This window comes from Hemiscyllium ocellatum, chromosome 6, assembly GCF_020745735.1.
Source record: "Hemiscyllium ocellatum isolate sHemOce1 chromosome 6, sHemOce1.pat.X.cur, whole genome shotgun sequence".
Classification (NCBI taxonomy): domain Eukaryota; kingdom Metazoa; phylum Chordata; class Chondrichthyes; order Orectolobiformes; family Hemiscylliidae; genus Hemiscyllium; species Hemiscyllium ocellatum.
In genome coordinates this window covers 15,376,892-15,390,694 of record NC_083406.1, presented here as the reverse complement: position 1 = coordinate 15,390,694, position 13,803 = coordinate 15,376,892, and the positions used below count along the sequence as shown (strand labels likewise).

Genomic DNA, 13,803 nt, shown 5'->3' with positions numbered 1-13,803 from the left:
TCTGTCAGATATAAACACTATTTTAAACTGTTAAAGCTTTCATACCTGATCTGTACTTTGAGAGAAGACAAAACATTCGAAACTGATCTGCAGAGAACTTTTCCAAGAAGTTCTGGTTAATAATTAGAGAAATTACAAAGTTATCATTTGTGTATTATATTACAAACCAATGCTAAGTATTAAAAGCACTGTCTAACGAGGCACAGTGAGAAGAATTGACAATTCATGAATATAATCATTAGGCTGTAACCAGAAAATGTGCTCCATAGCTAGAACTGAGCACCTGAGTGCATACAGAAGTACAGTACAGAAACATGCCTTTCAATCCAACCTGGTCATGGTGTCTACACCCCAGGCAAATTTCTCCCTATATCATATTTCATCTCATCCTATCAACCCAAACATAATCTCACAGGCCCCCCAGCATGGATTTGGAGTCCGATAAAATTCTCCAGATGACATTCAATCCACATCAACCTGGCTGAAATATTATGGGGTGGTGGTGCAGAACTGGTGATGTCTATGCTGGTCTGTCTGCTCTCCCTCAATTGAGGCCTTTAAAAGTGGGCAATTAATAGTCAGCCTCAACTGTGAGGCTGGTGGGAAGAGTTTGGGGGGAGGTGTCTACTTGAGCCTCAGGGGAAAGGTCCCTCACCAGGCACCTCGACAGGATTGCCTGCAGGTCCTCCCTCACTTCCTGGTCTCTCCATCGAGATCCCCACCCACTCCTCTGCCATGAATTCCCTTCTGCATTTATGTTTATTTGTCAATCTCCTTATTTTCAAAATAGTTATTGCATATATAGTGAATCAGATGAGCCAAATCTCTCAGCATGTGCTGCATCTCCTTTCTGCTTTACCCATTTCCATCTAAAATCATACCTTTCTTGCACCTCTAGTAGCAAAAGATCTGATTCCAGTCATATTTTTTATTTGTTTGGGTTCCCCACCTCATTGCCATTCTGCATTCTTTGCTATTGAGGTGCTTGAGCCGCAACTTTGGAAATATGCAGAAGGTGAGGTCACTGCGGTAGTGTTAGATTATTGTTATTAGGGTGGGAAGAAGGGCTAGCACAAGTCTTCTCATTTATGTTATGTATTTGCACGGCTACACTAAAAAATTGTTAAGACAAAGGCACACCAGAAACCAATAGAAGGTATGTTGCTGCAGCCCATCCGTGATTGGCTCCTTATTGAACATTATTATGCCTGATGCTTAGGATGCTGGGAGGTGGGGAGGGGAGGAGGAGAAGGCAGATACAAAGTCGTAAATAGTCCATCAATGCTGATATTGTGGTGATGACATTTGTGAAATCACAATTTCCTAACCTCTGTTTATAATCACTTATGATGTGGAAGACCTGGTGTTGGACTGGGGTGAACAAAGTTGAAAATCACACAACACCAGGTTATAGTCCAACAGATTTGTGTGGAAGCACTAGCTTTCGGAGCGCTGCTCCTTCATCAGGTAGTTATGGAGCAGGACCATAAGACGTAGAATTTATAGCCAAAGAGTACAGTGTTATGCAACTGAAATGATATATTGAACAAACCCAAATTGCTGTTAAGTCTTTCACCTTTTAGGATAGGTTGCAGGTTTTGCGGAAGTCATAAAATATTACGTGGATTGACTGCTTGCACATTGTGTGCTTTTTGAGCAAAGTAGAACGTATCTGCAAATATAATTCTGCAAATGCAAATTCACCCCATAGACTTATGTGTGTGTGTGCGTGTGCATGAGAGAGAGACAGTGTGAGGACGTGCATGTGTGAGTGTGTTCGCGTGTGTACATGCTTCATAAAGTGTGTGCGTGAGCGTGATGGAGTATAAGCCTGTGAGAGAGGGTGTGAGTGTGGGGTATGTGTGCGCTTATGAGAGAGAGTGTGTGAATGAGAGAGGGTCTGCGTGAGTGTGTAAGTCTGAAAGAGTGTGTGTATATGTGTGTGTGAGAGAGAGTGTATAGTGTAGTGAGGTCACCTGTAGTGTGACATGAACCCAAGTCCCAGTTGAGACCATCCTCATAGGTTCTGCACTTGGCTATCAGCCTCTGCTTGGCCACTGTGCATTGTTGTGTATCCCGAAGTTCGTCTTGGGCCGTATGTCCCTCCCACTTTGAAAATAGAACCAGTCTGACTCAAGATTGGGATACAGAGAGACTCTAACCCTCACACCTTTAATGCATTGTCTGAGCTGTCACTTTTTTTTAAAAAATAAAACCTTAAGTTATCTCTAGAATGTGATAGCCAAGCGCAGAACCTATGAGGATGGTCTCAACTGGGACTTGGGTTCATGTCACACAACAGGTGACCTCACTACACTATACAGGTGATCTCACTGATTGTGGCCTCATAGACACATTTCTGCCTGCTCCCAATAACCTTTTATTCTCTTGATTTGATTTATTGCTGCCACATGTATCTAAGTATAGTGAAAAGTTTTGTTTCGCAAACATTACAGGCAGATCATAACATACAAGGTCACATAGATCATAGTGTCTTTATACAGAGTGAGGCATACAAAGTTACAGCTGCACAGGAGGTGCACTAAAGCAAGATCAACATTAGATTTGAAATTAGACAGGTCCATTCAGCAGGAGGAGGTTTAAAAGTGCAAAACTGTTGTAAGAAGTGTGAGAATAAGATCTGTTTTAGAGAGCTCGCAAAGAGTCACCTGGTGTCAGCACCATTTTGGGATTGTGTTAATCAAGAATGCAGCAACTGTTTGCAGTTCAAGCAGCTTCAGCTCACATTTGATGAAATCTGTTGAACACAGACACTACAATGCATCAGGGAGGGTGAAGATTACCGGATTCTTTGCAGCTGGAGGCTGTCATGCCTCTTACGGTTAGACTGGCTGTTGGCCAATGTAGAGGGACAACAGAGTGTGACAGCAAGTGAGGCAGGTAATGGGACTCAAAGGACACGAGTGCAAGAGTCTTAGTCTTAGCGATTTCCAACAAATTTGAAGTTCTTTCAGCTTATCTGGATGAGAGCAAGGGCTGCAGGAGGAATGAGCCAACTGACCATGCCACAGGAAGCCACTTGGGAACAGGAGTATGGAGGAATGTGGAGGTAGTAGGGGATAGCACAGAGATGGGGATTAACACTGTTCTCTGCAGCAAAGGTCGCGAGTTCGGAAGGCTGTATTATCTCTCAGGTGTGAGGGTTCATTTGCTCAGGACTGGACAAGAACGTGGAATGAGAGGAGTCATTGTGGTTCATGTTGATACTGACCTCATAAGACAAAAAAAAGTCTCTGCATATTCAGTATGAAGAATGAGACGTCAAATTGAAAAGCAAAGCCTCAAAGGTCATAACCTCTTCATTCCTATCTTAGCCAGATGCAATTTTGCATAGGGGATATTAGATTATAGAGATGAATGAATGGCTGGTGTGGGAAAAGTGGGCTCTAGTTTGTGAGCACTGGCATCAGTACTGGGAAATTTAGGAGCTGTTCCGTTGGGATGGTCTCCACTCGAGCCTGAATCCTCACCAATTCCATAACTAGGAAAACAGAGAGGATTTTAAACTGGATAGCCAAGGCAAGGAATCAAATTTAGGAAGATGCAACAAATAAAAGGGGAGACTCGAGGCAAAGAGGAAGGTTGAAAATGTGTTGCTGGTTAAAGCACAGCAGGTCAGGCAGCATCCAAGGAATAGGAAATTCGACGTTTCGGGCATAAGCCCTTAGTCAGGAATGATTCATTCCTGACTAAGGGCTTATGCCCGAAACGTCGAATTTCCTATTCCTTGGATGCTGCCTGACCTGCTGTGCTTTAACCAGCAACACATTTTCAACTGTGATCTCCAGCATCTGCAGACCTCATTTTTTACGCAAAGAGGAAGGTATCAATAAAAAAAAAGATGGTGACAGAAAGGGGTAGATAGTGTAAATCTACAAATACAACTAGCATTTACGGAGAGCAAAACAATAGAACTAAGGGCTCCAAAAGTGCTCTGTGTTCTGATTGTGAATAATAGCAGCCTTCGAAACAAACAATGCATGTAGAAAGAAAACAGAAGTGATTAAGTATGAGCTGATAGCCATTACAAAGACATGACTGCCAAATTACAGTCTGGATTGAATCTGGAAACATACAGGACACTTAGAAATAACAGGAAAGTAGGAAAAAGGTGGATGAGTGGCTCTGTTAATTAATGATAATGATAATATGAGCACAATATAGAGTGGTTACCTAAGATCAGGAAAACCAAGTGGTAGAAGCAAGAAATTATAAAGGTCACTTGCGGGAATGGTGTACAGGCACTCCTGACAGTAACCACACAGTAGAGGAGGCATAAAGGAAGAAATAATGAGACCCTGTCAGAAAGACATGATGATAATCATGGTAGATTTTCATCTACATATCGACAGGGAATGTCAGAAGGACAAAAGTGACCAAGATGAGGAGTTCATAGAATGTTTTCAGGATAGTTTCTTGAACAGCATTGCTGGAGCTGACAGTTATACAAGACCTGGTTCAATGAGACAGGGTTAATTAATTATCACATTTTAAAGGTGCCTCCTAGACAGCAGCAATCTGACTATGATTGAATTTTATATTCAATTTAAGGGAGAGAGGAGTGGGTCCATGACTATTTTAAAATAAATACAACCTTGAGAGCTTGAAAGTGAGGAGCATGAATTTTACAATGCTGGCAGTCATACTTAGCACAAAGGATGGTTGTGGTTGTTGGATATTGCAACTCCAGGTCAGAGTCTACGAATCCTTTAGTAGCAAGTAAATCACCTCTTGATGCTTCAAAACCAGTCCATCAAGTATGAGACATCAGTCAGGAATGTGATGGACTTGCCTGGATGAGTACCTTCCTGACAACACTCAAGGAGCTTAGCATCATCCAGGACAAAGCAACCATTTAGATGCCACCACATCCACCAACATTCACTCCATCCACCACTGATAGACACTGCTGCTTCTGTGTATCAGCTACAAAACGCAGTGCAGAAATTCACCAAGACTCCATTATCAATATCATCTAGTAGGACAGGAACGCAGCTATGTGGGAACGCAATCATCTACAAGCTTCTCTCCTAGTTACACATCATTCTGACTGGGAAATATATCAACATTCTTTCTATGTCATTGAGTCAGAATCCAGGAAGTCCCTTCCAAAGAGCATTGTGGGTATGCCAACACCAAACCGCAACATTTCAAGGACACAGTTCACCTCCACCTTCTTAAAGGAATCAGCAATAAATTCCGGTGGTACCCACATCCAACAAAATAAATTTTTACAAATCTGGTTAAAGTAAATTGGCAAGTTAGGTTAAAGGATGGGTCAATAGTGATGCAGTGATAGATAGTTGAAAGGATATCTCAGAAAAGATGCAGTTGAGTGAGGAAGAAAAATTCTAAGGGATGGACCCACCATCCGTGGTTAATAAGAAATATTAAAAGACAGCATAAAACTTAAAGAAAAAATAATTGTGCAGAGATGTGGTAGGTTATACAATTGGATAAAGTATTATAAAAAGAGCAGAGAGCAAGAAATTACTAAAGGGAGAAACTACAATTGGATTTGAACCCTTGTCTCCTATAATCACAATCTCATTTTCATTTATTCCCATCAACTTCATACTAAATATTAATTCCTACAACCATATGTAGTGAATTATGCCATGATTTAATACTCCTTAGTTTGAGAATCTCTCCCATCCAGCTCTTCTGTATTATTGGCTGCTTCTCTTTCAAATGCTGCCCCTGTAAAATGTTGCTGCTGCAGTTCTTTGCTCTGCAAAGCTCATATATCCATTCCAAAGGATGTCAATAGTGTCAGTGGTTTCAAGGGACAGTGTGCATCTACTATAATGCAAATTATTCAGGATATCAACGGTATTACTTGTTTGCATAGGCTTCCACTTATTTAAGTCGTTTGTTTTGATCTCTTCTTTCCTATATCTACATTATTAAACAGTTTCATAACTTTAAAGACATTTATAAGATCAGGCCTCAGTCTTCTCAATTCTGGATAACAAATTCCAGGATATTCAGTCACCCCACATGCACTTCTTTCTTCCAGTGAAGGATAACACAACACACTTGTCAGTTTTCTGCAGCAACTGTTATACAACACTGATGGCAGGAATACTATTAGAAGCCCACAGAGTAACAATTACCTCAGGTCACCAAATTTATTCAAACAGTGGCGATCTGAATCATTGTTTTGAATTTTTGATGTACTTTATTATTGCTGTGATTCGTTGGATGATAACTAATCTGCAGGTGCCGCCAACATTTATAGAATGTTGTTTATAGCAGAGAAGGAAATCATTCTATCCATCATGTCTATTGCCAGCATCCTGCAAATACTTCATGAATCAGTTAGATGCAAAGATTTTTTTAAAAAATTGGTCAATAATCTCAAAACTAGATTACATTAGCGTGTTACTGCTTTTGCTCTCTTACCAGCTAATGATATTGCTTCCTGGCTTGTACTGCATACCTCTCTCAATTGTTCAACAACAGTAGAAAGCTCTCTTCTGTTTGCCCAAATCTTCAGCCAATCAAGCTGAGAATCAGGGCTAACCCCATTGACACCTATAAGACTCCACATCTATAACCCAACTGTATCATATAACTTGCAATGTTTCAGATCCTGGTTAGAATAAGCATGTTCATTTCATTCATCCAGTTAACAGTTGGTGAATGAAGTCCATTGTACACTGCTACCAGCTGTCATTAGAAGAAATTTTCGAAGGAACAAAGAGGAACAAGAAAAAAGTAAACAGGAGGGATATAAGTGGATAGTTACCTTGATTGTGATATAATTTTTCAATGATTTTGACATCTTTTCTTCACTTCCTTTCAAATGCAAATGCCCTGTGCAAAAGAAATTCAAACAAGACTATAGTATGATATTGATCGGCTGGTAAATTGGGCAGATAGAATTTAATCCTGGTAAGTGTGAGGGGAAGCACTTTGGGAGGTCTAATAAGGAAAGTTGTATATAATGAATATTAGGTCTCTAGGGAGTACTGAAGAACAAAGGGACTTTGGTGTGCAAATGCATAGATCTGTGAAGGTATCAGCGCAGGTAGACAGGGTGGTGCCAAAGGGATGCTTGCCTTCATTAAACGGAATGTAGAATATTGAAACAGAGAAGTCTTGTTGCAACTTTATAACCACAGTTTGATTATAATGTGCAGTTCTGGTAGCGACACTATCTAAGACATGACTACATGGTGGTGGCAGCATGGTGGCACAGTGGTTAGCACTGCTGTCTCACAGCACCAGAGACCCGGGTTCAATTCCCGACTCCGGCGACTAACTGTGTGGAGTTTGAACATTCTCCCCGTGTCTGCGTGGGTTTCCTCTGGGTGCTCCGGTTTCCTCCCACAGTTCAAAGATGTGCAGGTCAGGTGAATTGGCCATGCTAAATTGCCCGTAGTGTTAAATAAGGGGTAAATGTAGGGGTATGGGTGGGTTGTGCTTCGGCGGGTCGGTGTGGACTTGTTGGGCCGAAGGGCCTGTTTCCACACTGTAAGTAATCTAATCTAATCTAAAAATCTAATACACTGAAGACAATGCAGAGGAGATTCACCAGGATATTGCCTAGGTTGGGAAATCTCAATTTTGAGGAGAGACTGGAATGCAGGTTTGTTTCTCCTGGCACAAGGAAGGGAACTGATTTATATACGCAAAATTATGAGAGGCATAGACAGAGTCGATATTTTCCCCATGGCAGACGCATCGAAGACCAGTGTGCTTAAGCTTAAGGTGAGGAGCAAGTGGTTTTGAACTTTTTTAACCAGAGGATGGTACAAAGATGGAACACGCTACCTGAGAGGGTAGCAGAGGCAGGTACTGTGCCAACATTTATGAAGGATCTGGACAAGCATTTAAAATGCCAGAGCACAGGAAGCTATGATCCAAGTGCAAGTAGTTTGGTGTTTGTGGGTTGGCGTAGATATCGTGGGCTGAAGGGCCTGTTTCTATGCTGTATAGCTCTATGACTCTTCATAGAATAAAGAAATGCTGAAGTCGAGCATGGCTGAAATTGAAATGTACAAAGCCAAATCTGCCATCTATTTTACTACATACCCTATTTTCTTTATAGTCAACTTTCATAGAAAAGAATGTCAGGTAGAAAAGGAAAAGGTATCCAGGTGCATGTGCCTACTTACTATAACTACAATAAACAACTTCAACCCCCCCCATCCACTAGTCCTGATCTCATTTACCCCAAAATAAAGTGGAAGATGAGAATAAACACTTTCAGACAACACAGTGGAACGTGCAGTGTGGCCACTAATGGAGATTAATTCAAAATCAGTGGTCACATTCAAAGATGAATAATTATTGAAATAATGGAGAATGAAGGATTTGTAAACCAAATAGAGAAATGGAATAGTTTACAATCAGCTAATGAAAGGCAAAAAGTTCAGCTCAAGTAGGAAGGGACAATTTGGTTAAAAATATCTAGGTTCTTTGGTTGAATACAAATGTGTGAAAGTAAAATTAGTTACACAAAATAAACTTTTTGGAGTTTTATATCAATAACTCTACCAGTGCACAACAAAGATACAGGAACTAAGAACCTTAGGAACGAAGAATGCCCATTCCATGAATCAAAGCCTAAAAAGTTGAGATTGTTGGTCTCTTTACAGACATTCAAGCATTCCAATTCAAATGGATTGATGAGTTTGGCTAACAGTTTAAACCAGCTTAAAAAAAAACACAGAGCTCTTTCCACCAGCAAACAATTCACTGTATTGAAAACTCAATTTTAAAAAACAAAATCACACCATGACATAACATGGGTTATGATATACTGCTGCAGGCCTTGAATTCAATTACATTGATTCTGTTCATTACTAAACAACAAAACAATTCCCCTCCTCATTAGGCTGCACTCTTGCTTCCAATGAGTTCATTTAATGATAAAACAAAAAATTAGGCTCCTTTACTGTGCCTTACAAACCTATGACCACTTCCATTTAGAAGGAAAAGAGCAGATACATGGGAACATTACTCTGCGAGCTCCTCTACAAGCCACTCATTGTCCCAACCCAGAAATATATTGCTGCATATTCAAATTCGGTAAAATTCCCTCCCTGATGGTATTGTGGGTCTACCCACAGCACATGGATTGCTGTGGTTCAAGAAGGCAACTCACCATTACCTTGTCAAAGGGAATTAGGCTTGGACAACAAATGCTGACCTGCCAACAGCAAACACATCCCATAAGTGAATGCAAAAGATTAATCAATTATTGTGATATGAATTACATCTTTTAAAGTCAAGTGGCTGGGAGAAAACTTAAAAATAAAATATCCAAACTGCTCAGGGAATTTGATCTGAATTTAATGTTAGTTATGATTATGCAGCTGCTCAAGAAGCCTTCTTTTAAAAAAAAGTGAAGAATTTTTCCCTCCAGAGCAATTGCAGAACTAAAATTGATGGTCAGAAAATTACATACAGATTCCGAGATATACAGTTCAATGTAGAAAAATTTATTTCACTATTAATCCCTCAAGAATAAAAAAACTCATGACAACGGCCGCATATCAATTAATGTCTTTGAATTCCATCTGCTCTTTTCCCACTGGCCAACAAATACGTACCTGAGTGTAAAAAGTAGTTGCCCCATTGCTCACACTGGTGGTAGGCCTCACATTGAGCAATCTCATTCTCGTGATGGGGAAACGCTAGGTCTATTCCACCTGAATGGATGTCCAATTTATTTCCAAACACAGAGCTGAAAATGCACACAGTTATGCTCACCATTTGATATATCAAGTAGTGCAAAACTATTTTCTTAGTACATGAGCACCTTTGACAAGCTCACAAATGTCTACCAAGAAATTAACTGGACATAAGAAAAAATATGTCATGACTAAAAATGGATGAGGTATTGACTCTAACATCCGAGGTGTTGGCAATGCCTTAATTTTCTAATTTTCATATTTGTTTTCAATTCCCTCCATTGAACTTACCCTCCCTGTCTCTGTAATCTCAGAGTCCTATAACCTTACGAGATCTCAAACTTGTTCCAATCTTGATATCCAGCACATGCCCGATTTCCATTGTTTCACCATTGACAGCCAAACCTTCAGCTGCTGATGTGCTAAATTGCGCAAAGCCTTCTCAAACATCTCCTGCCTTTCTCTACCTCTTTAGGGTACTCCTTAAACATAGATCAAGCTTTAGGTCTTCAGTCCTATCACTTTCTTATGTGGCTTCATGTCAAATTATGTAGAGTAATGCTTCTGTGATACCTCTTAGGTCATGTTCAAAGCATTTTATAAATGCAAATTACTGTTGTTGAATGACAACATGCAAAAATGCAAAAGGAGAGGGACAGAAAATGAAGGTAGGAAATGATTATGCTTTGAAATCAACCCTACAATGACAATGTTATTCTATTTTTGCTCCTTTTGTTTCACACACAGAACATTTCATACAGTTGATGCACAGTCACTGGATTATTAAAATTAGGCATTGCAACAGAATTGTCAAAGGGCTAATACCATTGTAGCAGAAAGTGAGGACTGCAGATGCTGGAGATCAGAGCTGAAAAATGTGTTGCTGGAAAAGTGCAGCAGGTCAGGCAGCATCAAAGGAGCAGGAGAATCGATGTTTCGGGCATAAGCCCTTCTTCAGAAAGGCCATTGTAACCAGATCAGAAAATGAGTACTACAGTCAGAGTCTTCATGATTGTGATTTTGCATTGAGAGCAATAAAACTTTCAGGTCAATTTTGTCATTGGATATTTAACAAGAAACACAAATACCAACCTTGCTATGGTGGAACACTCAATATGCCAGCCAGGTCGACCCTTACCCCATGGGGATATCCAAGACGGCTCATTTGGTTTTGATGCTTTCCACAAAGCAAAGTCTCTGATGTGCCTTTTATCACCAGCAGCTAGCAATTAAAATAATCAACAGTAGCCCATTAGTTATTTAAAATAAGTGTTTTCAGACATGAATCTGTGCTCCGTTTTCAATGTTACATCAAAATGTGGCTGAGGATTTCTCGAGCATTGTTTGCTCTCCAAACTGCTTTGGTCACTGCCTCTGCTTTCCCACGTCCTATTACAACAGGAGAGGGGAAATGTTTCCATTTGGGTCTGAGACAAGTTTTGGGACCCAGGTTCAATTCCAGGCTTGGGTGACTGTCTGTGCGGAGTTTGCACATTCTCCCCATTTCTGTGTGGGTTTCCTCCGGTTTCCTCCCATGATCCAAAGATGTGCAGGTTAAATTGCCCATAGTTTCCAGGGATGTGTAGGCTAGTTGCATTAGTCAGGGGCAAATTTAGAGTATGGGAATGGGTCTGGGTGGGTTACTCTTTGGAGGGAGGGTGTGGACTTGTTGGGCCAAAGGGCCTGTATCCACACTGTAGGGATTCTAATTCTATCTCTCAAATCTAATGAAAGATCACTGATTTGAAATGTTCACTGTTTGCCCACTCAACAGATGTTGCCTGTACTCAGAATCACAGAGCACTGATGATGTTATCATGGAATGCCATTCTCCCACTACCCTCTCTGAAGCGTGCAAATGTATATAGAGTTTTGCAGCATGGAAAGAGACTTGTTGGCTGATTATACCCGAATGAATCATTAAGCACTGAGCTATCTTTTTCCAGCACTTTGGCCATAATCTTGTATTCTAAATACTATCTACATGTTATGATGGATCCCACATCTATTACTCTTTCAACCGAATGAGTTCCAGACACCTAACACAATGCAGATGAAAAAGTTTTCTTAAAATCCCTTCTAAACTTCTTGTCTTTCACCATAAATCTACGCCTGTTGGTTATTGATCCTTCTATAAAGTGGAAAAGCTTCTTCTCTATGTTAGGGGAGGTGATGGCATAGGAGGATTGTCACTGGGCTAGTAATCCAGAACCTCAGGTTAATGTTCTGAGTACAGAGAGTCATAGAGATGTACAGCACGGAAACAGACCAGATATACAAACCCAATCTAGTCCCACCTGCCACCACCTGGCCCATATCCCTCCAAACCCTTCCTATTCATATACCCATCCAGGTGTCTTTTAAATATTGCAATTGACCCAGACTCCACCACTTCCTCTGGCAGCTTATTCCATACATGTACCACTGCTATGTGAAAAAGTTGCCCCTTAATTCTCTTTTATATCTTTCCCCTCTCTCCTTAAACCTCTAGTCCCTCTACTCTTGGACTCCCCCACCCCAGGGAAGAAATTTTGACTATTTATCCTAACCATGCCCCTCATGATTTTATAAACCTTTATAAGGTCATGCCTCGGCCTCCGACGCTCCAGGAAAAACAGCCCCAGCCTATTCAACCTCTCCCTATAGCTCAAATCCTTCAACCCTGGCAGCATCCTTTGTTTTCTGAAATATGTTTTCTGAACTCTTTCAAGTTTCACAACATTGTTCCGATAGGAAGGAGACCAGAATTGCATGCAATAATCCAAAAGTGGCCTAACCAATACCCTTACAGCCGCAACATGACCTCCCAACTCCTGAACTCAATACTCTGACCAATAAAGGAAAGCAAACCAAACGCGTCTTCACTATCCTATCTAACTGCGACTCCACTTTTAGGGAGCTATGAACCTGCACTCCAAGATCTCTTTATTCAGCAACACTCCCCCGGACCTTACCATTAAGTGGATAAGTCCTGCTAAGATTTGCTTTCCCAAAATGCAGCACCTCGCATTTATCTAAATTGAATTCCATCTGCCATTTCTCAGCCCATTGGCCCATCTGACCAAGATCCCATTGTAATCTGAGGTAACCTTCTTCACTGTCCACTACACCTCCAATTTTAGTGTCATATGCAAACTTACTAACTATACCTCTTATGCTCACATCAAAATCATTTATATAAATTATGAAAAGTAGTGGACCCAGCAACAATCCTTGTGGCACTCCACTGGTCACAGGCCTCCAATCTGAAAAACAGCCCTCCACCACCACTCTCTGTCTTCTACCTTTGAGCCAGTTCTGTATCCAAATGGAGAGTGCTCCATGTATTCCAGGAGATCTAACCTTGCTAACCATGGGGAACCTGGTCAAACGCCTTACTGAATTCCAAATGGATCACGTCTACCGCTCTGCCCTCATCAATAATCTTTGTTACTTCATGAATTCTACCATGGCACATGGTAAAATTTGAATTCAGCATTCTGGTTCACTAATGTCCTTTAGGAAGGAAGCTGCCATCATTGCCTGGTCTGCCCTATAAGTGGCTCCACATCTATAGCAATGCAGTTGACTCTTAACAGCCATTTGGGTAAGTCGGGATGGTGAACAAATGCTGGCCTAGCCAGCAACATCTGTAACCTGTGAACAAATAAAAAACAAAATCTATGACCCTCAATTTTGTATATTTCAATCATGTCCCTCCTCAGCATTCTCTGTTCTAAAGTAAACAACCCCAACCAGTCTAATTTCACTTCAAAGCAGAAACACATTAGTCCAGGTAACATCCTGGTGAATGAGCTCTGCACCCTCTCTAGTACAACTGAATTCTTTCCAGAGTTTGGCGACCTGGTCCTCTACCTGTGCCCTAACATTTTACGTAGATCAATCATAACCTTTTTGTTCTTGTACTGAATGCCTCAACTAATAAAAGCAAATATTCCAAATGCCTTTTTAATCACATTATCCTTTGTGCTGTCAGCTTCAAAGATCTGTGCACATGCACACCAAGGTCCTTCTAATCCTGTGTTTCTGAGAGTCCTACCATTTATTGTATACTTCCTTTTCTTCTTAGTTCTTCAAAATTTATCACCTCACAGTTTTCAAGATTAAATTTCATTTGCCATTGTTCAGAAGGGCTCAT

The 13,803-nt window shown here is 40.7% G+C and overlaps 1 protein-coding gene across 3 annotated transcripts in view; it reads right to left on the bottom strand.

The window, feature by feature from the left end:
- Positions 1–13,803, bottom strand: part of cars2 (cysteinyl-tRNA synthetase 2, mitochondrial) — a 68,118-nt gene that overhangs the window by 21,759 nt on the left and 32,556 nt on the right. For all 3 annotated transcript variants that reach the window (XM_060826478.1, XM_060826479.1, XM_060826480.1), the window contains 4 exons: positions 10,758–10,887; positions 9,585–9,718; positions 6,773–6,840; positions 46–112 (listed from right to left, as the gene is read on the bottom strand). In XM_060826478.1, coding sequence (XP_060682461.1) covers positions 46–112; positions 6,773–6,840; positions 9,585–9,718; positions 10,758–10,887 — 399 coding nt within the window. The remainder of the gene's footprint in view (positions 1–45; positions 113–6,772; positions 6,841–9,584; positions 9,719–10,757; positions 10,888–13,803) is intronic.